This window comes from Rhinopithecus roxellana, chromosome 13, assembly GCF_007565055.1.
Source record: "Rhinopithecus roxellana isolate Shanxi Qingling chromosome 13, ASM756505v1, whole genome shotgun sequence".
In the NCBI taxonomy this organism is placed as follows: domain Eukaryota; kingdom Metazoa; phylum Chordata; class Mammalia; order Primates; family Cercopithecidae; genus Rhinopithecus; species Rhinopithecus roxellana.
The window spans coordinates 54,439,394-54,464,668 of record NC_044561.1 but is presented as its reverse complement, the minus strand read 5'-3'; the positions used below and the strand labels follow the sequence as shown (position 1 = coordinate 54,464,668).

General features: G+C 38.3%; 2 protein-coding genes across 6 annotated transcripts in view; both read left to right on the top strand.

The window, feature by feature from the left end:
* Positions 1-16,255, top strand: part of BRWD1 (bromodomain and WD repeat domain containing 1) — a 129,604-nt gene extending 113,349 nt beyond the window's left edge. For all 3 annotated transcript variants that reach the window (XM_030913941.1, XM_030913942.1, XM_030913943.1), the window contains 3 exons: positions 530-1,429; positions 2,775-3,692; positions 13,072-16,255. In XM_030913941.1, coding sequence (XP_030769801.1) covers positions 530-1,429; positions 2,775-3,692; positions 13,072-13,463 — 2,210 coding nt within the window. In that variant the 3' untranslated portion in view covers positions 13,464-16,255. The remainder of the gene's footprint in view (positions 1-529; positions 1,430-2,774; positions 3,693-13,071) is intronic.
* Positions 16,256-16,948: 693 nt separating this feature from the next.
* Positions 16,949-25,275, top strand: PSMG1 (proteasome assembly chaperone 1). 3 transcript variants are annotated; one of them, XM_030915468.1, is made up of 7 exons: positions 16,949-17,396; positions 18,560-18,666; positions 20,010-20,161; positions 20,455-20,517; positions 22,118-22,316; positions 23,181-23,317; positions 25,069-25,275. In XM_030915468.1, exons 3-7 carry the CDS (start codon positions 20,030-20,032, stop codon positions 25,141-25,143), a joined length of 606 nt encoding a protein of 201 aa, XP_030771328.1. In that variant the 5' UTR covers positions 16,949-17,396; positions 18,560-18,666; positions 20,010-20,029; the 3' UTR covers positions 25,144-25,275. The 3 variants fall into 3 exon arrangements, with proteins under 3 accessions (XP_030771328.1, XP_010367012.1, XP_030771327.1); XM_010368710.2 differs by having other exon boundaries at positions 16,981-17,208; XM_030915467.1 differs by having other exon boundaries at positions 17,006-17,252.

Sequence of the window (25,275 nt, the reverse complement as noted above, 5' to 3'; positions counted from 1 at the left end):
TTGTGGGATGTATATCAAAAGAATCCAAAAGTTATAAATTGAATAGATTCTTGATTTAATGCATCTACATAAGATTAAGTTAATGTCCTTTATGTTCTTTAGATTTAGGAAGGAAATGAATTTTGGCATTAAGAAGTGAAGAAAAGGCTGGGTGTGGTGGCCTGTAATCCCAGCACTTTGGGAGGCCGAGGTGGGCGGATCACCTGAGGTCGGGAGTTTGAGACCAGCCTAGCCTGGCCACCATGGTGAAACCGTGTCTCTAGTAAAAATACAAAAAATTAGCCAGGCATGGTGACTGGTGCCTGTAATCCCAGCTACTCGGGAGGCTGAGGTAGGATTTGCACCAGGGAGGCAGAGGTTGCAGTGAGCCAAAATCACACCATTGCACTCCAGCCTGGGCAACAAGAGCGAAACTTTGTCTCCTCCCTGCCTCCCCCAAAAGTGAAGAAAATCATTGAAATATTATAGTCATTTAAAAATGTTGAAATAAGGAAAATCTTTTTAATCTTATTGTTAACCTTATTTGTAGGTCCTGTTTCATTAGAAAATGGATGTGGCAGAAAAGCCATTCGAAAGAGAGTCTATTTAAGTGATTCTGATAACAATTCATTGGAGACTGGTGAAATTCTAAAAGCCAGAGCTGGAAATAACCGAAAGGTCTTACGGAAGTGTGCTGCTGTGGCTGCCAATAAGATAAAGCTAATGAGTGATGTAGAAGAGAATTCTAGCTCTGAAAGTGTCTGTTCTGGTCGGAAGCTGCCTCACCGCAATGCTTCTGCTGTAGCTAGAAAAAAGTTACTACATAATTCTGAAGATGAACAGAGCTTAAAGTCCGAAATTGAAGAAGAGGAGCTAAAAGATGAAAATCAACCATTACCAGTGTTCAATTCTCACACTGTCCAGAGTAATGTTGATGAATCTGAAAACAGAGATTCAGAGTCAGAAAGTGATTTGCGGGTAGCCCGGAAAAATTGGCATGCTAATGGTTACAAGTCCCATACTCTAGCACCTTCAAAAACAAAATTTCTTAAAATAGAGTCTTCTGAGGAAGACTCTAAAAGTCATGATTCAGATCATGCATGTAACAGAACTGCTGGCCCATCAACATCTGTGCAGAAACTTAAGACAGAGAGCATCTCAGAGGAAGCAGATTCTGAACCAGGAAGATCTGGTGGTAGGAAATACAATACATTTCACAAGAATGCGAGTTTCTTTAAAAAAGCAAAGATTTTGAGTGATTCAGAAGATTCTGAATCTGAGGAGCAAGATAGAGAAGATGGGAAATGTCATAAAATGGAAATGAACCCAATTTCAGGAAATCTGAACTGTGATCCTATTGCTGTGTCCCAGTGTTCCTCAGATCATGGAACTGAAACTGATTTAGATTCAGATGATGACAAAAAAGAAAAACCAAACAATTTTATGAAAGGTAATTCAAAACACGTATCTTTGTTCACTGATTTACTCTCATCATCCTTTTACTCCTCTTACACACTGATTTTTCCCCCCCCCGAAAAATTTTCCCTTGAAACTTTTTTCTCTTTGCTGTTTCTTTCCCTCCCATGCATTCTGTGTTAGCCTTTTCTGTTCATCCTTTATATTCTTACATGCATGCGTAACTTTTTATTGAGTATAGTTTTATTCACCTAACAGGCAATCTTGGCCTTAAGAACTATGTCTGTTAAAGATTTCACTTCTTGTATTGATGATGGGGATACATTATATTAGAGCTGGGCTTGAATAAAGCAGAGAGGGGCACATTTATAATCTGTGGTGTTGATAGCTTAAGCAGTAGACAAAAAGGGTAGGACTATTTAAAAGGGATGTTAGTAATAGCAAATAAGACAGTTCCTGAGCTGTTTCTATTAGGAAGTTTTTCTAAATGCTTTCCATTAATAAGCAGTTTAGTCTACTTTTATGAACTAGGTACTAGCTTTCATTTTACAGGTAGTAACTGGAGCACAAAGTGGTGAAATAACTTGCTGAATTCAGATTGTACTCCTGGTACATGGGGATTGATAAAAAAAATACTATAGAGCAGAGGACAGCTAAAACTAAGATGAAAAGTATTTGTGTGATTGAAGCTTGGAGAGTTACGGGGAGTTTCAGAGAGGCTACGTGTTAAGTGATTAGTTTGCATATGCTAGTGCTATGGTAAACAGAGTTTAGTTGTATTCATGTTAATATTATAGTGTCAAGATCATGGGATGTTACTGATGAGAATGTGTTGAATTTGAATGGTGCTGAGGATGAAAAAGTTACTGCTTTAAAGTACAGTCATGTGCTGCATAACAGTGGTGGTCTCATAAGATTATAATGAAGGTGAAAAATTTCTGTTTCTTAGTGAAGGCATCATAGCTGTCCTCTAGTTCTAGTGTAGTGCAGTCCTAGTGTAGTGCATTACCTTTTCTGTTTGGATACATACACACATACTTTCCATTGTGTAACAACTGCCTGCAGCATTCAGAACAGTAGCATGTCGTACAGGTTTATAGCCTAGGAGTAACAGGCTATACCATATAACCTAGGTGTGTAGTAGGCTGTACCATAAGGTTTGTGTTTGCTTAAGACGAAATAGCCTAACAATGCATTTCTCAGAACGTATCCTTGCTGTTGAGCAACATATGACTATACTAAGAAGTGTGTACCATTCCATTCACTGCGATACCCCCTTCAAATTAATATGAATTCTGAACTTCTTTTTAATATTGAACATATAATTCCTTTAGACTTACTTACAAAAGATTAATAGAAATCTACTCTTTAACTTTTAGATTCTACATCACAAGACAGTGGACAAAGCAGAAAAATGTCCAGGAAAAGGGTCTGTTCCAGTGACTCAGACAGTAGTTTACAGGTGGCTAAGAAATCATCAAAAGTCAGAACAGGTCTCCTAAGGATTACTCGAAGATGTGCAGCTACGGCTGCCAATAAGATTAAGCTCATGAGTGATGTAGAAGATGTCAGTTTAGAAAATGTGCACACTAGAAGCAAAAATGGAAGGAAAAAACCTGTCCATCTTGCTTGTACTACAGCTAAGAAGAAATTGAGTGATTGTGAAGGAAGTGTACATTATGAAGTGCCAAGTGAACAGTATGCCTGTGAAGGCAAGCCACCTGATCCTGACTCCGAAGGTAGTACAAAAGTGCTTAGTCAGGCTCTAAATGGAGACTCAGACTCTGAAGATACACTGAATTCAGAACAGAAGCACAGGCATACCAATATTCACAAAACAGATGCACCTTCTAAAAGAAAAAGTTCCTCTGTAGCATCTTCAGGAGAAGATTCAAAAAGTCATATTCCAGGGAGTGAGACTGATAGGACATTTTCTTCAGAGTCAACTTTGGCACAAAAAGCTACTGCAGAGAATAATTTTGAAGTGGAACTGAATTATGGGCTGCGCAGGTGGAATGGCAGAAGACTTAGGACCTATGGAAAGGCTCCTTTCAGTAAGACAAAAGTGATTCATGATTCACAGGAAGCAGCAGAGAAGGAAGTAAAAAGGAAAAGATCGCATCCTCAATTGGAAAATGTGAAACTCTCTGAAACAACTGGGAATTCCAAGTGTAGACCTGATACTAGTTCCAAATCATCAGATTTGGGATCTGTAACTGAATCAGATATTGACTGTACCGATAATACAAAAACCAAAAGGAGGAAAATGAAAGGAAAAGCAAAAGTAGTTAGAAAAGGTAAAACTTTTACAGCTAACATATCTAAAACTGTGAGACGTCAGAGACAAAGCAAACGCCCTAGGTTAAGTGTGGATGATAATGACTGGGAGGATTTGGACTATGCAAAATCTAAAAGAGTTCTTCGACGTTCAAAAATAAAAACGAGAAATCAGGGTAGAAGGACTGTGAGATACCATGATGGGGATGATGATAGAAGCTTAGAAAATGTGTTAGATTTCAATGGTTGCACCTTATGACCTTGAGGGAAAGCCAGTTCATTTAAGAGGAAATGGACTGGAATTTATGGTGAAAGCTGGCTGTTAAAATTATTTTTTTGTCTTACAATTCAGGGAATATATTTATATTTTTCTATGAAAAGTTATGAATGTGACTAAATCATGACTGTTATTTTTATTTGCACTTGCTGGTCTTTGTAGCAGCATTCAGCACAGGTGCCAAAATATGCTTCATTTTGGGGGCAGATCTATTTTGACAGTATTTGACTACATATAGCAAGAGTTTGAAATATGTTAAACACTAGACATCCTGGTTATCAAAACCAATGAGCATTACTTTCATGGCAGCAAGTGTCATGCAGTTATTTTCTGAATTTGTCAAAGAGGCAGTAGTTTCTAACCCCTGTTCTTAGTAGTTATAACAAATTTCACAATATGTTTACAGATTCTTCATAAATACATGCATACTGACACTATAATCATGGAAGGTGTAACCATGATTAGTAGGCAAGGTACCTACCACTTTTTTTTTCTTTCCCTGGCTACTTGAGTAGAATGCATTATACCAGATCTGGTCATTTTCATTGAAATGGTTTCTAATTTTCTTTCCAAGTGCTGTTGGGTTTTTTCTTTTTAAGGAAAACGTGATCACTTTTATGTTATAAACTTGAATTTATAAAGTGCTAGTAAATTATTTTTAATGATTTGAGTGCATGTTTTAAACCTCTAAGATCAGAGCATAGTCATAGCATTTTCTTTTAAATTGTGCACTAACAAAATGCTATATAATTTGTCTTCTGTCCAAGATCTCCTGGTTTCCATTGTAAGGGATTTAACCAAAATCTTGCTCTTCCATAATCTTACTCTGTGAAATAGAGGAATTTGTGTGCCTTAGATTTAGAAGTGTGTTCTTTAATAGAGTGTACAGGGCTAAAAGAATATTTAAGTTAATATGTAGGTTTCCCCCATCTGTATTGCAATTGTAGAGTTGAGTTTTGTTAAAGAGTACAATTGCAAATCTTACCTATATAGGAAAATAGTTAAATGTCATTCTGCATCTCTTTGTTTTAGTTTACTGCTTCCATGTGCAATCCTAAGCATTCTTTGCTGGGGCAACTAAGTATGTCTTTATTAGTGACTTCTAGTCCAAATGTAAGAAATGTTTCGTGGGAAAATAATTTTATAATCCATTTAAAGTGAAACTTTATCACACAAATAGTACACTTATTTTCTAACCAAATACTTGATAGGTTATGCTACTCCAGTGTAGGTGGCCACTCCTAACTTGTTTGTGCCTGAAGATGGACTTGATTCAAATGGTTTACATATTTAGTGGGTAAGGGATATGTTACAGTACCCCACCTGTAAGTTATTTATTAGCCCTAGTTGTGTTTAGTTTCAGACAAAATTAACCCTTTTCTCCTGTGTATCTTTGAAATGGCAGGTAAGGTGAAGCATCAGACTGGCATCAATGTTAGTGTTATTTATTGGCCCTAATTGTGTTTGGTTTCAGACAAAATTAACCTTTTCTCCTGTGTATCTTTGTAGTGGCAGATAAGACGAAGCATCAGACTGGTATTAATGTTAGAGAATGTTCTGAAGTGTTCCTATTTGTAGTTATCTATTCCACTTAACATAGTAGGAGGTACATTTTCTTTCTACTCTGATGCATGGGGAAGGATGTATTTGGATATTACCAACTGAGATAGGTGGGAAACCTACCTCTCATTTGTGGCTTAGAGAGCTATCACCATTTCAGAACTACGATGTTTTTCTTCTCAGAGCTTGTGTTAAGTATATAGTAAACAGATTGATTCATGGTAATTGTCCTTGACTAAGACTGAAAGGACCAACGGGATGCCTTTTACTTCCCTAATTTTAAGAGCTGGTGATAGATGTCAAATCCATTAATTTATTTAAACTCTTCTTAACCTTCTCTGTTTTATAATCTGTTCTCAGGTTTATAACTCCATGTTTACCATCATTTGCAAAAAGGTACCAAAAAAATCCATAAATAAATATGGAATACATTAATAAGTACATACATTCTTTTGGTAAAACGATATTTTGACAGTTTAGGCTTCGTTAATAGAACTGTTCTCATTCTTTGGACTGCATTAATTATTGGTCATTGACTGGTCATCCAATTACTATTTTTTCTTTCAGTCCAAAATAGTTAGACCCTTGCATACAGAAGTGGTATTTTGGTTTTTAATCAGATTTGGTTTCATCAGAAGCAAGAATGAACCTGATGTCTTTAAAAGCATAGCTGACAATGGTAGCTTCTCAAGTTATGAAATAAAACTAAAAGATAATGGAGAAAATAATTTTTATGGGTTTTTTTGGTTATGGTGCTATTCCTAAGGTTAACTTTGAATATGTGACACACACACTCCTAAGTACCTTTAAGGAAAATAAATCATTAATAGTTAAAAATGTTTACACTGAGCACTAGAACATGTTTGGCTTTTTTTCTACGTTATGCAAAATGCCCAGGGATTTAATGCACAGGTGTACTTTATTATTTAGGGTCAGTTTGTAGTATTCTTGAGAAAAAGATAAAGGGTTATAATTCGACTGTGAACTGACCCAGAAATAAGTGCTGTACTTTTCCACTGCACTTGAAGTTCAACTAATGGTGTATGTGAAAAACAAAAACAAAAACTACTTTGGTTGTGTTATGTCCAAAGTCCTATGGTTTTATTCATTTATGGTTTTAAAGGCTTTGAGGTACTCAGATTTGATTTTTGCTTTCTTGGAAAGACTCACTTTACCAAGCATATAAAGGAAAAATGATTTCAAACATTCACAAGATAGATGAGTGTTAACAAAGCTTTCTTTTTTTGTGTCCTCCTTATTTAAAATGGTATACTTACAATGTGAAGTAACTTACGAATAAAAGGAAAAGTTTATCCCATATTCAAGTAATTCCTAAGGTCGGCCTCCCTTTTTGTAAGTGGCAAATATCTGATTAAATCATTTCTCAGTTTATTAATCCTTGGAAAGAATGATATAGCAGTTACTCACAGCTTGTAAATTACAACAGAAAGGTTCCTTTCAAATAGTAGAGTTGCACCTAAAGAGGAAATTGGGTTTATAAGAAAATGAAGGCAAAGAACTTAAGATTTAAGAAAAAGCACTTCAAAACAGAAGGGCAAATGGAAAAGGAGGATATAAAATAAACCAATAAAAATACCACCTGAGGGTGTTACTGTCCAAAAGTAAAGAATAAGATGCATCACTAAGCCCTTTGCACTTATTATGACCTCGTATGTAAAAATTATTAGAATAATAAGAGGTGCATACTACATTCCTTCTGTCTTCTAGACTTTTTGTTTTTGTAGAAGAATCAGAAAACAATTTACTAACCTCCCTGTTATTAAAAACTAAATAGGAAGAATTTTAGTATTTTCTGTCAGTACAAGTTGAACTTGATTGTGCCAACTGAAACCCCAGAAGTTTGTATATCAGTAGAATGCAAGAACATCGTTAAAGGTGCTTACAATCTTTTTTGTTTTCCTTTCCACTCCATTGTATCAATTTTTTGAGTAACTTTTAAATGGCTAGAAAATGGTCTTTTTGCTTTGCCCTTTTATAGCTGAAATAACCAGCTCCATTCTTTTTCATGAATAGTAAGTTGATATATTTATCAGGTTATCTTGCAGTTGTCACCAAATACTGTAGTTTTCTGATGTTGTATGGAAATAATAGTTCAATTATTCTAATGTGATGGAGTGCAACAAGTCATTGTAGAACTTTTCACCTGTTAATGTTGAAGTTACACCTCTGAACTTCTGCCATGGATATCAAGGAAATAATAAAGCAGAAACCCTAAGAAATTTGCAACTTAACAGTTTGAGACTGTCTATTATCCTAGTATTTGAGAAGAGAAGGAATGAATTTGTCAAAATTAGGTGACAAAATAGAGCATTGTAGGAAAAATTGATTCCAACTAGATTAGCAAATGTTAATCCCTAGCTCAAATTGTGAATACTAAGGATTGATAAGTAAACTACGTAATGCTAAGGGCTGTGTTGTCTTTTCTTATGATTTTAAGTTTTAAAGGCTGTTAAATTACAGAGATGTTGCCTAAGGATACATGGGGATTCTCAAAAGAAAGAGATTTTTACCCTTTTCATAATCTGCCGAACTGGATCCTAATATATTGTTAAATTGGTAGAAAAATATCAAGATTTTAAATTGATGTCTGCTCAAGAATTGCTTTTCTAGATTTGATGGAGGGAGGGGGAGAGTCACATCATTTGGATTCTACAAATCTGCAGGCTCTATCTTTGGCAACAGGTAAATAACTAGACTATACATCTGTTTCTCAAGTATGGCAAGACCAATAGTTTGAATTTAATTATCAATGCTATGGTATACTTTCTGGTCATATTTTAGTTATGTCAATTTTAAGGTAAGTTTTTTCATTTATTAAAGCCCTTAAATGAGATTTTAGACTGCCAAAGAGAAGAGGCAGTCCAATTGACCTAATTGAAATGAGATGACCAGTATATAGAGCCTAGATGGACTACAGCAGCTCTACCTCTTTGTTTTATAAGGTAAATCATTTTAAAAATTACCTTTTTTGGGCCAGACATGGTGGCTCACACCTGTAATCCCAGCACTTTGGGAGGCCGAGGCGGGCGGATCACGAGGTCAGGAGATTTGAGGCCATCCTGGCAAATACAGTGAAACCCCGTCTCTACTAAAAATACAAAAAAAATTAGCCGGGCATGGTGGCAGGCGCCTGTAGTCCCACCTACTCGGGAGGCTGAGGCAGAAGAATGGTGTGAACCTGGGAGGCGGAGCTTGCAGCGAGCCAAGGTGGTGCCACTGTACTCCAGCCTGGGCAACAGAGCAAGACTCCGTCCTTTTTTGATCAGTGGTTAAAAGTTAAAGGGATCTTTAATTTTTAATATATTCAAGTTAATTTTCTAAGTGTGAAATCAGTCCGTGGACTGCAACTATATATTCACCTACAAAATTCCAATCATAAAATTACAGGAGCCTGTCAAGCAGATCTTTAGTTTTCCACTCCACATAAGATCGTTAATGTTCTAAATTAATCAATTCATTTAGATGAATAGATTTTTTTGTCAATTTCTAAACACAGTATAATAAATTTGGCATTTTCATCTTAAGCAAAAGGGTTAAAAAACAAAAAGCACTACTCCAAGCCAAATACATTCTAGCTGGTTAATTCCAGACTTGTCCCAAGTGGTTCCCCAACCTCTTTTCCACTGGTAATTTCTTTTCATGCAGGCAGAACATAGGGTGCGAGGGCTGCGAGTTACCTATGAGCTTGGATAGCGGAACTCCAGCGAGTCAGGAGCCCTGCTGGAAAAGGGGTTTGCCACTGGATTGTCTGTGGCCTGGTTTCTTTCCAGTACTACAGTAATAGGGTAGATTGAAAACAAGTATTTACTTCTGATTCTGCCTACATTTAGTGTGAAATGCTCTTAAAGTATTGCTTCTAAAAAGCAAATTAAGCAGTTAAGGTCCTTGAATTCATATTTCAAAATAAGGCTTTTATGAGATTTTTAAAAATTGCAATAGCTATCACAATTCTTTTGTAGAGTTTTTCTAGGGGTGAGAGAAAACTGTATTGTGATGAGGTAGATTAGTTGTAGTTCCAGAATAAAAACAAAAATTCAGGGTTGTGTGGTACCCATCATTGAGTAAACTGAACCCTAAAAATGAAGAAGCTAGTGAACTAGTTTATGGAATTATTTCTGTCGGTCTCTTGACCTGATACTGCCACACTGCAGTGTTACCAACTCCCCCCAGAAAATGGAACCGTTTAAAAACACAGCAAGTTACAGAAACCATTTTATTCTACAGCCATTGGGATACTTCAGCTTATGGGATGTTTTTGGAAACTTCTGCTTTGGGAGGCATGAAGATCATTGATAAATGTTACTTGCTTTCTGAGTTTTGGGGTCATTTCATTGCTTATCAATGAAGGACAGACACAGGAGAGAATATCTCAAGTCTTTTCTGATAAAAGGCTTGCCCGAGGGAGCTTATAACTTGTACCTAGAGGGTTTACCCACTATGTGAATTTGCTTTATCCACCAACCACAGCAACCAATCATGTCAAGATTCTAGGAGCTTACGAAAGAGGCTAGTATGTTTTCATTTTGAGTCAGATATTCTTTTCTCATTCTCAAATCTGTTTTAAATGCTCCAATTTAAAAAATGCCAGTGAAAATTCTGTAATGCTTTTGTAGTAATCATGTGCAGTTTACTTTGAATTCAGGAAAACAGTTTTGTATGATGAAATATTGTGCAGAATCTGTAACGTAGCTTAAAAATTTAAAAAAAGTCTAATTAGAATATGATTAATCTTTAAAATTTAGGAACTAGAGATTGTGTTGAGTCAGAACTGTTATGTTTGTATCCAGGTTTCTATTTACCACAGACACCATCTTAGAATACACACATATCTGTGAGTTACAATTTAAAGTGGTCATCCAGGTAGATAGATGATTATGGAGTGCTACTACAGATGTAAATTTTTACACTACTGATGTGTTCTTGTCATACTCAAATAGGGAATCACTTCCAGGAAAACAACAGTCCTTAAGCACTCAATGACTTTCTGAACACGTGACTGAAACAAGACCATCTGAGACATTAGGACTGGTGGGATTCTACTGATTTTTTAGTATTACATGGCATTATCACAAATGTATTGTTAGAGCAGCAGCATCCAGGGTTCTTAAGCTCGTACCCTAACACACAAATTTGACTTCTAACCCTGAAATATCCTATATATATTTCTAAAACTGTAGTTTTCTTGAGAATAAAGCACTTTATAATTTACTCAGTTTTCAGTAATAAAATTAACACTGACTTAAAAGTATGTATTTAAAAAAATTCTCCACACTTTTCTGTCTCCCTCAGATTTTTATCCTTATTCTATGAAATTCCTGTTTTGTTGTGTAAGACTTAAGAGATTCAGCTTTATCAATTTAGAGTTGCTGTGTACAATGTAATTCATAAATTCTCCCTCCTTTGGGCATAGTTACTGAAGTTCAAATTTCCTTAAAAAGTATTTTTAAAAAACCTGACTTTAGTTTTTTTTCTGCAGAATCTTAACTTTTCCATTATTCCAGATGACAAACATTTATTAAAATGTCTTACAATTAGTATTTACTAGGTTCCTAAATTGTCAGTATAGGTACTTTGATCACACATCAAAATGGAATTTCTGCAACTTAAAGCATTTTGTTACAAATAAATTTTTAGTTGAAATAGAATTTTAGCTACTATTTGACTGGATGAGTAGGTTGTTGGGAATGAACCACTTACTTTTATTTTTTTCAAAATGCAAATGGTGCAGCTAGTTGATAATAGTATATTCTCATCCTACTATAAAAGTGCAAATTTCACCTTAATTTTGCATGTTTTGAAATTTTTGTTTACCCTTTGTAGCACATTTATATTTTAGCATTTGCTAACATTGATTTAATGTGTTAAAGATACATTTTGGATATAGGGTTGACTTGTTGGAGATACTAGTTCATAATTTTAAAATTCCCAAGAAAAGTGTCTTTGAAGTGGTAAACACACTACACTTTAAGCCACTTCTCTTCCCACAGAGCCCAACTGAAGGAGGTAAGGGCATGCTGCATGGGAGTAATGCCATGATGAGCGTCTTACTCTGGTAAAATGCCATTTACAATGCCTGGAGACCAAACACTGAACAAAACATAATGCCCTTAGAAATAGAATTTCACTGGAAAAGCATGTGAATCACATAAGTTGGCAAAAGGAACTGATGTGTATGTGGTGGGGTTGCTTTGAATAAAGTATATCCTAGCCTATTCTGGGGAGAACACTTATCTTAGAGAAATGTGAAATCAGTTTCATAGACTTATGGAAAAATCTGAAGTGCTTGCATTGTGAGGGCAGAGGACTGCCTCATTAATCTGGCCGTATGAACATGTCAGTCCACAGAAGCAGTTTTTACCTGTACTCATCTGCCCTTTAGTCAGCTTAGTGACAGAAGGGCAAACATCTTCATAGAAGTTCAGAAGGTTGGCATTGGTAGTTTCATTGCTACAGAATAATAGTGTTACTTGATAGTACCTGACTAAAAGAGCTCTCAATTTCTAGTACTTGGCAGTAAAAAGAATGTGGTAGAGTCCTCCAGAAGTCTAGTGTGGGTATAGGATATCAACTGTGGTTATTTCAGTCATCTACAGCCTGACCGTTTGAATGCTAAGTGTCTGGAAACTTCAGGCAGGGTCCTACAAAACAAACTGCCATCACGACTGGTGTGTACCATGAAGGCAGTTTTAGATAGTTTGACTGTTCATGGCTGCAAGAAAAACCTAAAATTCAAAGGCCAGTGAACTTCAGACACATAAAAGGAGTATCACTTCTGTTCTAGAAGAGTAGTAATTAGACTTGTTTGTGAAATCTGAAAATTTGGCTTTGAGACACTGGTAACAATAAACATATCTGAGCCCTCCTAAGTTTGGTCAGCACGGAGTAGTAGGTCTGGCATCATGTGGCTGTGCACAGCTCCAGTGGGATTTCAAGCCCCCTCTAAAAACTGCCTTTGTCTGCATGAAGGACTTAACTCTCCAAAGTGTTTTTGTCTGGCAAATCCCTTCACAATTTTCAGCTCTCGTCTGAATGCTTCCTCAAAGGAAGCCTTCCTTGATCCCTTAGGCTAGGTTAGGTTTCTAATCTGTGTTCTCATAGCACTCTGCACTTTTTAGTTCCTTTAAGCAACTCTACATATGTGTTATTTTTTAGAATTTTAATCTGAATCTCGTGTGTGTGTCACATACCTAGGTCAGAAAATACTGGAACAATGAAATTAAGATTTAGTAATTCAAATTATGTGAAATGCTCATATATATGTTTTTAGATTAGCAGCTTTATGATGCCAATGCTGAAGGAATTTTTCACCCCATTCTTACAAGTCTGCTACTGTTTTAAGTGACATCCTTATAGTTGTAGATAAGCAAATGTAAGGTTATATCAATGCCGAGCCCTTAGTATCACATTTTAAAATTTATCATTTAGCAATATGACTTTTAAATTTATTGTTTCCGAATGAGTGTTGTTGAGGAATGTTAGCAGTAGTAAAATCTTGTGTTACAAGATTTTTGCATTTACATGAACTTTCACTCATTTTTCAGAATTTGTTCCTAGAGACAGAAAACCCAATACAAAAGTGAGAACATGTATGCATAATCAGAAGGATGCAGTGCAGATGCCTAGTGAAACTCTGAAAGCAAAAATGGTACCTGAGAAAGTTCCCCGCAGATGTGCTACTGTTGCTGCAAATAAAATAAAGATAATGAGTAATCTAAAAGAAACGATCTCAGGACCAGAAAATGTCTGGATTAGGAAGAGTAGCAGAAAACTGCCCCATCGAAATGCTTCTGCTGCGGCTAAGAAAAAATTACTGAATGTTTATAAAGAGGATGATACAACCATAAATTCTGAAAGTGAAAAAGAGCTAGAAGATATTAATAGAAAAGTGCTTTTTTTAAGAGGGTTCAGATCCTGGAAAGAAAATGCACAATAGTGACTATGAGAATGTAGAAGTGCTATCTGAAAACAGTTGGGCCACAAGTAAACTGGCAGTTACATTCTGCTCCCAGCTCTAAAATTACTCCCTTATTGGCATCTTCGGAGGAATTTTCTAAAAGCCATAATCCAGTGGGTTCCTTCCAGTCAGCTCTTGTACAGACACGTGCTCCAGGGAATTCTGAGGAGGAAATAGATTGCAGAGTCTGTAGGTGGAGAGGTGGAAAGAAAAGACAAATGGCCTGCTATAAGACTACTATTCCTTCCCAGAAAGCAAGGCCTTGAAGACATGATTCCTTAGAGGAAGAATATAATGGGAAGTGTACAGGCTAGGAAGAACTTGGAGTGAACAAATTTCAAAATCTCAACCTGATGCTAATTTTAAGGGTTCTCCATTAGAGTGTAAAAATTCAGACCATGACAACTGTGGTGTCATGAGGGAAAAAAACCAGGCACTTTTCCAAAGGAAGTGCTAATGGGCCTGTTTGATTTCTGAGTGAAGCAAAAACTACCTAGATCCAGTCCCTATAATTCACATCCCCAAAGGTCAAAAACAAACTAGGAGGACCTGGGAATGTCAGCTGGAGATGTTGATTACTGAGTTCTGATGTAGAGTGTTGGAAATAGGCAATTAGAGAAAGTCCATTGATGTCATTTTGTTTATAATATTGGAATTCATACTGAATGACCACTTGATATGACTAATTCAGGGAATATATATTTTTATATGAAAGCTATGAATGTTACTATCACGGCTTATCCTTATTTTTACTTTTACGTAGCAGCATTTACAGAAATGCCAAAAATGTGCCTCATTAAGAGGCACAGTTTAATCAGATAAAAATAAAATTATAGCTTAAGATCAAAACAGTCATATTTTTAGATACAGTGAAATCTTTTATGTTTCTCTACAGCACCTTAAAAATTAGAACTTGAATACTTTGAGTACTTATTACAGTCTCATCCCAACAAACTTTAATGGCAGCATGTGTGGCCTCTGCTAGGATTAGAAAATCTGGTCGTGGTATAACAAGTGTATTTACAATAGGATTTAATTTGTTGTTAATATGTATTTGTTGAAATTAAAATTCCCATATTAAATGAATGTACTGTCACATTTTTTTAACATAGTAATGTGTTATTGGAAAAATTAAGTTGTTGAAAGTAAGTTGTTTTCCCACTTAAAAATATCTGCATGTGTAAATCTGAAAAACTGAATTACAGAAACCTAGGGTTTTCTATTTCTTTTTTAAGTTTAAAATGCATTTTTTTGTTGTTATACAGATGAACCAAGTGTCCAAAATACTTGAGAAATTTGTGGTTGCATGTCTGTTTTAAAAAAAGGCTTTTTGTTTTTTAGCATAAGCCAGAATATTCTAACCTACTAAGTCTGTGTCCTTTGCTCCTTTTGTAGTATACTTTCATCTAAACTACTGATCCCCAGTATGTTGATGCACAGGTGAGAAGGGAAGAATTCCTAATAAACTGCTATTACTTCTAGGTGCATGGGGTTTGATTTTTGAGTTCTAATGAAATGCTTAAACAACTTTCCAGTTCAAAATTTACTTAATTTACATTTCTTGAGTCTATTATGTCCTCAACAAATAACTATAAAATGAAGTACTTAACTCTCAGTGAAGACTATTTTATGCAAGGTTTTTTTTTTTTCTTTGGCAATTTCAGTGTAATGAAAGAATTTAAGCTTTGAATTTATAATTTGCTGTGGTAGGGTTAATTTCTGTCAGTATTCGAGATTGTATTACCAGTCTTGCATAATGGAATCCTTTTTTGGCTAAGTATTCGAACATATTTGCCTTTTTAAAAAGTGGCCTAACTTACTGTAACTGCATGAAAAAAGCATTTGCTTAAAACTTAACATTGTAAAATTGTTCTCTCTGAAATGTGTGCAGAATTTAAATCATGGCCAAATGTATTACTATTACCCTATTTACAGTAATTTGCTTTGCAGAAAATATTTCTTCATAATGGAACTGTGAAATCAAATTGAAGATCTTACTGGTAAAAATGACAAATTAACAAAAGGACTAAGACAAGGGGTGCCCAACCTTTTTATTCTGCAGTTCCATCATTATAATAGACCAATTAACCCAGGAGTCCTAATGTTTTAAAACATCATTTTGGTAATCTTGATTATTCCATCTCACTAAGGATATCCAAAGTTTCCTAAGCTCTTACTGGCTAGCAATTTAGTCTTAATTTTATTGCTAAATGTTCAAATTTTGCTTCCACACTCACACTTTTTTTTTGCAGATGTGTAGATCTGCTAAACACTAATTTTATGTAAATGATTTTGTTGATCATTATTTTTCCACATCTTAAAATGTTTCTAGCAGCTTTGAGATTTTATCCCAACAGGCTCTCTCTGACCCCAAAGTAGTACTTACCTTTGTGACTACTGACAAAGTCACAACATGCAGGCGATGTCATGTATTTCGGTACAACTAAATCTAGGAAACAGTTTTTATTTTTCATTGCATTACTGCATCTTTTCATTTTCATTTAAATTATGTCCCCTTTTTCTCTTGCTTGAAACAGTGCTCCTCGAGCTTTGTCTTCCAGCACATTTGAAAGAGAACCAATTAATCACACATTTTGCTTAATTAAAGGCTATTTAAAAAGAAACATTTTGTATTAGAAAATGGCCAAGTTTAAAAAATACACTATTTTTTACATTCTCATAAAAATGTTTTTTAAATCGGCTTGACAATCATCAGCTTTTGAAATGTGAATTCCTATTGCCAGAGTAAAGGTCTCATTTTTATATCACCACGAAGCGCTGTATTTCTTGCTGCCCTTGCGTCCGCCCGTGCCCACTGTCTGAGGGCGCGCCTGGCTCCGGGGGCCCTCAGTGCCACCGCGCGGCCACCTACCTGGGCAGTCGAAATTTGGAGCGGGTGCACTAAGGCTCCCCCAGTCTCTCCTATCGCAGAAGGAAAAGGGAAACGGACGAAAAGGGAAACGCCTCACAGCTCCCGGACGCCACTGCCAGCGGCGCCGGCACCGCCCCTACCCCCCTGGTTCCGCTACCGCCGCGACCGGAGGCCCCGCCCTCTTCTCGCCCCCCCCCCCGCCCTCTTCTCGCCCCCCCCCCCCGCCCCTCTAGCCCGCAGTCCTCCCACCTCTCGACGCCCGCAGGGCTCAAGCTGCGAATGAACGCATTCATACAGACATGGATACAGGCGGTGGCTCACGCCTGTATCCACGCACTTTGGGAGGTCAAAGCAGGAGTATCGCTTGAGCCCAGGAGTTCGAGAGCAGTCTGGACAACACAGCGAGACCCCAACCCCACAATCTGTAATTTAAAAACAAAAACTGCGGGTACTCCTGACCCAAGGCCTGGCAGCGCGAGCGGGCGCTGTAGGAGGCGTGGCCGCAGGCTCTTGGTGTGCCTGGGGGCGTGGCCTGTGCAGGGCGGGGCGTGGCGCCCGCGCCGTGGGGTTGTGGCCGCGAGCTCGGGCTGTGCGCGGAGGGCGTGGCCTGTGCGGGGCGGGACTTATTGCCCGCGTGGTGAGGGAGCGTGGTCTCGCGCGTGCTGGCGTGCGCCGTCCCGCGGCGCCGCAGTCTTGTCCAGCCGGTCCCGGGGCGGCTATGGCGGCCACGTTCTTCGGAGAGGTGGTGAAGGCGCCATGCCGAGCTGGGACGGAGGACGAGGAGGAGGAGGAGGAGGGGCGGAGGGAGACGCCCGAGGACAGGGAGGTGCGTCAACAGCTGGCGCGGAAGAGGTGAGGCACCCGGATAAGGGAGGCGCGCTCTCCGCTGCTGGAAGGTACGCGGGCCTCGCAGCCGCGACGGCACCGAAGGCCGGGGCTCCGCGGTCTTTCGAGTGACCCCCGCGGTTGCCGCCGCTCCGTGGCTCTGCTTGGGCCCTGGGTCTCCATGAAGCCGCGGCGTCCGTCGGCGCCAGGCCCAGGTGGGTGCGGTGCTCGGGTGGATCCGCTGGCGTTTCGTGGAGTCCAGGGTGAAGCCGCTGTGGGAGGGCTGGGTTCATATCCGTTCTTTAAAGGCTTCCTGGAGGCTTGGTGTCTTGAGGACTCGTGATCTTTCCGCTTCTTGTCACATTATGTTGGGCCGCAGCGCTCCCGCGGGTCCCACCACATTTGTCATGGATTGTTCGCGGACACACCGATTCCCTCGAAACTTTTTAAACCTCCACCCCACACTTCAATTAGCATAATATGTCAGTAGCAGATGAACACTCTTTAAAAAAATTGTTTCCAAACACATAAAAATGTGGGAGAAAATAGTCAAGTGAGCCCTGACCCCTAACACAACCAGGTAAATTCAACGGGAAGATTTTGCCACGTTTATTTCCTCTCCCGCCACTCTAAGCGAATTCCAGTCATCATGGCCTTTCACAAATTCTGCATTTTTCAGAATACATCTCAAACGTTTTAGGGATTTTCTTACATACGCTATTATCACCCCTAACAACACTAATACTAATTTGTCCGTATGATTTCATAGTCCATGCTCACGTTTACCTAGTTTTTTCAAATATGATATTTTACAGTGATTTGTGTGAGTGAGGATCCTAACAATGTCTACAGGTCACATTTAGACGCGTCACTTCATTTAGAGCAGCCTCCTCTTCACCCTCTTAAGAGACGACTGGCTGACCTGTCCAGTGCCCCACACTCTGAATTTGTCTGATAGCTTCCTTGTGGTATCACTTAACGTGTGTTTCACCTGCATGTCCTGTAAATGAATGTTCATTTGTAGGTTTGGTCAGATTCACATTCAATGTTTTGTCGGCAAGAATGCTTCTACTAAGTGGTGCTTTCTGTTTCTTGTTGCAGGCTCTCCCCAGTTGTCTCACTTTTAGGGATCTAAGATTGATCCTTGGGTCGGGTGGACAGCCTGACCGCTATTTTAGAGTTCTCCCTAAACACGTATGCAGTAGTTTTATCTGTTGGTTATCATTGCCTGAGTCCATCGTTTTCTGAGGGTATTCGTTATATTCTATATAAAACTAACGTGCATTTTATTTATTGTGATACATATAGTGCCCTTTTGCCATAATATGATACTGTTTGTATTGAAGTTGCTTTAGTTTCATCTTGTTTCTTGTGTTAGGGAGGTGCGGCTCCTTCGAAGACAAACAAAAACATCTTTGGAAGTTTCTTTGCTAGAAAAATATCCGTGCTCCAAGTTTATAATTGCTATAGGAAATAATGCAGTAGGTAAGTGAAAATGCAGAAGACTTAGTCATTTTGTTGAAAGAATGAAATATAAAGTTACTTATAGTCTTCCATCATAAAAGATTTAAAATGTTTAGTACTTTAAAAAGCCACAGCAGAGTGTATTTCTGAGTAAAATCTCTCTCCTGTTCATGTTGCATCTTTTTTTTTTTTTTTTTTGGTAGAGATGGTTTCTCTCTGTGTTGTCCAGGCTGGTCTTGCACTCCTGTCCTCAAGTGATCCTCCTGCTCTCAGCTTCCCAAAGAGCTGGGATTACAGGTGTGAGCCACAGCACCTGGCCTGCATTATCTTTTTAATAAACTGAAAAGGTCAGATTTAGGCTGGGTGCAGTGGCTCACATCTGTAGCCCCAGCTCTTTGGGAGGCCAAGGCAGGAGGTTCTCTCGAGGCCAGGATTTGAGACCAGCCTGGGCAACATAGCGAGACCCTGTCTCTACAAAAAAATGAAAAAATGTAGCCAGGCATGGTGGTGCTTGCCTGTAGTCCTGGCTACTGAGGAGCCTGAAATGGAAGGATTGTTTGAGCCCAGGATTTCGAGGCTGCAGTGAGCCATGATCCTCCCACTGATCGTGCTCCAGCTTGGGTGACAAAGCAAGACCCCAACTCAGAGAAAAGCTTTAAAGAAAATGTTTTTAGCCTCAGGAACTCAAAACTCAAGGAGCTGTTTCTAGTGTGTTGACGTATCCGGGTTTATGTAAATGTTTTTGAGTTAATAGACTCCTTTGAGAACACAATGAAAACTCTAGAGACAGTAATAATTATCAACATGTTTTAAGTACTTAAGTTCTAAGGTCCTTGCATGTATTAATTCTCTTGGTGGATTAACGTAAAAACAGTGTAGAGTGCAGCTAGGACAATATACATCTACAAATACACACATATACCTTAATATTTTTAGGGTGTTCACAGGTTCTGATGAGAACATTCAGGAAACCCAGTTAAGATTCCTTCCTCTGTAAGGTACCCCTAGTGCTTGTAGAACATAGTAAGTACATGGTGGCAAGTAACTATGGACTTATTTATATAAAGTTCTGCTGGCCTCAAGTTTTTCGGAACAGTATTACCCCATGAGCATGTGGTAGAAAGTCTGTCAGCAAACCTGCCTTCTTGGTCCCTAGCTCTAGGATTGTCTTAATCAGGGTGTGGCCTTTTACTTCTTGGGGGTCTCAGTTTCTTTTTCTGTGTAATGGTGGTATTAGGTAGATGGTCTTGAATGGCTCTTACAGCTCTCAAATTCTACAGTAAGTAACTTGAGCTTACTTTTTATTGAATAGAAAATACAGCTTGCAGAGCCAAACACTAACTTATGTGAACTGTTTTTTACAGCATTTCTGTCATCATTTGTTATGAATTCAGGAGTCTGGGAAGAAGCTGGTTGTGCTAAACTCTGGAATGAATGGTGTAGAACAGCAGACACTACACATCTGTCCTCCACAGAGGCTTTCTGTGGGTTTTATCATCTCAAATCCAATCCCTCGGTAGGTGGGACTTGTGTGTTTGAAAAGTAGTCATTTAAGTATCACTTATATGGTATTTACTGGTAGTATACTTAAGTATGGCAAGTCTTTCAGTTGCTCTGTCAGTGTGTACTTTCTCTGATACTAATTACCAATAGTGGTTTGACTCTTAAATTTTAAAGAGAGTAGGTCAATAATGGAGCCAGGAAAATAAGTATTACCTAAGTGTTGTCATTCACATGTTACATATATGGTGATAGTTTGGGGTGTGTATAAAACTTACTTGACAAAAAACGTGGAACTTGACTTTTCAGGTTTTCCTCTGTCAGTGCAGTTGCTACGTTGCAGAAGATCAGCAGTATCAGTGGCTGGAAAAGGTAGGAGAGAAATGAAAACCTGTGAATGGTTAGTCTACAGGGGTTTTCATTTTTTATGGGTTCAGTGTCTTTTAACTTAAACTTATGCAGTCAGATATTTATTTCTTTAAAATATTGTGGGAATTTCTTTTGGAATATCAAGAGTAAAAGAACTTGCTTATTTAACATGACCAACCGATTGTGTTTTATACTTCTGTGACCTACCATCCTCAATGCTGAGGTACAGAAGTATAAAACACAGTTGGTCCTCAGCATTGAGGACGGTAGGTCACAGAAGTATAAAACACAATTGGATTCCTCCCGCCCATCTTTCTTTGTTTACATCACTTTAGATCTTATTAAAAGGTAAAAGCGTTCTTAGAAATCTATCAAATCCAGACTCTTCCTATTATAGAAGAGGACAGTTAGAACCACCATGATTGAAACTTACCTATAAGTGTAGTAATTCTAAAAATGAATTTCTTTTTTTTTTTTTTTTTTTTTTTTTTTGAGGCAGAGTCTCACTCTGTCGCCGGGGCTGGAGTGCAGTGGCCGGATCTCAGCTCACTGCAAGCTCCGCCTCCCGGGTTTACGCCATTCTCCTGCCTCAGCCTCCCGAGTAGCTGGGACTACAGGCGCCCGCCACTTCGCCCGGCTAGTTTTTTTTGTATTTTTAGTAGAGACGGGGTTTCACCGTGTTAGCCAGGATGGTCTCGATCTCCTGACCTCGTGATCCGCCCGTCTCGGCCTCCCAAAGTGCTGGGATGACAGGCTTGAGCCACCGCGCCCCGCCTAAAAATGAATTTCATAAGAGTTATTTTTCAGGTGTCAGCGGTAGGTGGGAGAGGGAATGAATGTTAGGTGTGTACTTGTGACTTTTTTCCTTTGGACAGCAGGCCTGTAGCCACTATTCTGGCACTCTGACTTCATTTACTCCACATCACAGGCCCCTTAAGTAGGCAGTGCTGGCGTGACGTGTTCATCTGTTCTTGTGTTGCTATAAAGAATACCTGAGGCTGGGTAATTTATAAAACAAGAGGTTTAACTGGTTCACAGTTCTGCAGGCTGTACAGGAAGCATGGTGCTGGCATCTGCTTGGCTTCAGCTGAGGCCTCAGGAGCCTCCAATCATGGTGGAAGGTGAAGGGGGAGCAGGCAGATCACATAGTGAGAGCATGAGAGAGAGGAGGAGCCAGCCTATTTTGAACTACCAGCTCTAGTATGAAGTGAGTGAAAAGGGAGAAGTCACGTATCACCAGCAGGATGGTGCTAGGCCATTCTCAAGGGATCTGCCCCCATATCCAGTCACCTCCCACTAGGCCCTGCCTCCAAAACTGGGAATCACATTTTAACTTGAGATTTGGAGGGGACAAACGTCTAAACTATATCACCTTAGTTCACTAATGAAGAAAATGTCTTGGAAAAAATTGCACACCTAGAAAGCAGAACCAAGATCAAACCCAGGTTGAGACCGCAGGTGTGTTCTGTTTCTCTAGGGCACACTCCCACCCCTGCTAGGCATATTATTATTGTCTGTGGTGTTAGGTGAATACCTAGAGGAATGTTTCCATTCTGTAACAAAATTATGTGTTTTTTTAAATTTGAAATCAATTTTATGTTAGGTTTTTGGCTCTTGTCCGAGGAAGAACATGCAGATAACTATCCTCACATGTCGACACGTTACCGATTATAAAACCTTAGAATCCACTGGCAGCCTTCCTTCTCCTTTCCTGAAAGCCCTGAAAACACAGAATTTCAAAGACCCTGCGTGTTGTCCATTGCTAGAACAACCGAATATCGTACACGACCTTCCTGCAGCAGGTGGTATTAAAATTTGTAACATTTACATTGTATCTTATTGCTTTATTGATACTTATTACTTTCACTGTTAGAGGTCTTTTTGAGGTAGTTTATTAATGATGATTGATACCAATATATTGCTGTTAGTCCTCAATATCTGTAGTTACAAGTGCAGTATATTTAGTTTGAGTTTTCAGATTTTCCAGACACAGTTATTTGAGGAGCTCAGGTTTCTTAACTGTTAGGCTTCAGACGTGCTGTGTTTCTTTTTGGTCTTTGATTATTCAGAATGCAAGCCAGTGTTAAATATAAATTATTGGTGCATGAAAAGTTGATAAAGTATGTTTTAATTATCAAAATAGAAGTTTTGAATATTGAATCTTGATAGTTGCTTCAATTTTTTTTCATTACTGTCACATCTGCCATCATATGACAAAGAGACTACCATTTACTTTTCAGTGGGTAACGTATTACATAATTGTTATTATATGAACTGTATTAAAATGGGTTTGATTGGGTTTTTTTTTTGCTTTCAGTGTTTACTAGAATGAGAAGTGGCTAAATATTTTACTTTGTGCGTTTTGTATTTATTTGTTATGTATACTTCATTATGGTCAGAATATTAATCTTTCAGCTACTTAAAATCATCTTAGCTGTATTTTCAGGAAATGTAATGTTAATATTTGCAAAAGAAGAGATTATTAGGAAAATAAATTGACTTTGAAAGAAAATCTACATTATAATTGGTTCAAAATTGCAGTAAATACCTTGATTGAAAGAGGCAGCTGAGATAACTACTTTTAAAAACAGCCTTTTTTATTTAAAGGTGTTTAAAAGTAACATAACACTTACGTGTTTTTTTTTTTTTTTCTTGTATATTCATAGTTCTCAGTTACTGTCAAGTATGGAAAATCCCAGCAATTCTGTACTTGTGTTATACTGATGTGATGAAATTAGACCTAATTACAGTGGAAGCTTTTAAGCCTATACTTTCTACCAGAAGCTTGAAGGGTTTGGTTAAGGTAAGGTTTTAACTCATTTAAATTAATAGCTGAGTTGTTATAATGAGCTTAGTAACATAAATGTATGGTGTCATTTTAAACCTAAGCAATGCTTGGAGACCCATTCTTCTCAAAGTGAAGCTTCCTAGTCTGGCAGTTTGAATTTGTCATCATCTCTTCTGTATACGTCTGTAACTTGACAAATGCTTTGTTCCTGTGTGACAGATTAATGCAATGCAATTAAATCCCAAACGTCTATGTGGACAGATGGTTTTACTGTTCAAGAAGTTTCTAGAACTACTTTGGAAGGTTTTAAAAAAAATTTTAATTTAATTTTTGAGAACGTTATTTTTGAGTAGAGTGTGGATCAAATTATTATAATATTTACCCAATTTTACAGAGAACTGGATATGTGAAGATGAGAGAATTACGTGATGAAGCTCTTCCTTACTCTTGGTTTATACCTTTGAGCCCATTTTCTAAAAAAAATTGGAACATGTACATAAAAACGTTTGCCTGTAATCTCAGGTAGTTGAGGGATTCCATTGCTTTCTTTTAAGAGACTTTTTGGAAGTCCACAGTCTCTGGTTTAAGCACGGTTTCTTTACAGGAAAGAGGTTGTCACAACATTGTCCCTCAGCCTGGTTTTATTCCGGAATGGCCATTAGTGTTAAGGCTGTTGTGATAAGTTGTTGGAAGTAGCTCATTTTCCAGGTCTCATAAATTAGTTTGTTACTAGATTGTCAGCTCCTTGTGGTAATGGACCACGTTTTTTAATTTTGGTATTCCAAGTTTACCACATCCCTGGCGTGTTGAATAAATCCGTCAATAACCATTTGTTGAAGAGGACAGCTGTAAAACTGTAATTTAGTATACTGCAAGCTTATCTTTCAAATTAGCTAGAATCAGGGATAATCTTTCTGACTCATGGAGTTAATTTATTTTTAGCATCTGTTTCAAAGTATATGCTGATTGTCTTGTTTGTTTAAATAGCCGATTGCCTCATCTCACTTAACTTAGAGATGAGTTCCCATGGGCGGGGCTGGGCCGTTTTGTTTACTGCTGTAGGACTGTGTAGTACACAGGTGTGTCGTAAACATTTGGACTTCTTCTGAGACTTGGAAATCATCTGTCATTTGGGGTTTAAAGAAACTCAGCTTTTATGAATATACTTTCAAGTGGAAATTTAACTCAGCATTTTCATTTTTGCTTTGAAGGTAATGATTAGCAGGAGGGTAAGATGGTGGTTCTGCAGGGGGCTGTTTTCTTAATGACCAAATATATCAGCCTGAGTCAGTTCATTGTTTCTGACCATTTAAAAGTGGTATTTTCAATAAGGTGGAATTATTTTGAATTTTTGCTGTGTGGCAGTTTAGTTGGATTTGAAAGATGGATGAATCTTAGGGGGTAGAAGTGTGCAGAGGGAAGCAGTGTGAGCAGAGTGGGGCAGTGTGAGGAGAGCCATGAGGAGCACGGTGTTGGTGGAGAGGGGAGGAAGACATCTTGCGGGGAAGGTCGGGTGGGTTGGAGCGTGGACTTCCTCTGGAGGCCGGGAGAGCATCGGAGGCCAGGAAATCATCGGCAAGTGTGGCTGGGAAAGGGCCTGTTGAACTGACTTTCCTGCTTGCTTTTTGTTGAGAAGGGGAGAGTAAAGGCCGCGCCTGTCCCATGGCTGTTGTCTCGAGTGTGGAGATTGCGGGGTTTGGGGAGGGGTGTTACCTCTGCCTGAATCCCAGGGGTCTCACTGTATTCATTGTTTTCTCTCCTTTCAGAATATTCCCCAAAGCACTGAGATACTAAAGAAATTGATGACAACAAATGAGATTCAGAGTAACATTTATACATGATCTTAAACATTGTTTTGTAATGTATATTACTTGTCCATTCCTTTAAGGGGAGCAACGTGCACTCTTTTGTAGATTACTTTTGGGGGATATATTTTGAGAACGATGAAACGGAATAAAATTGTAAAAAATTAA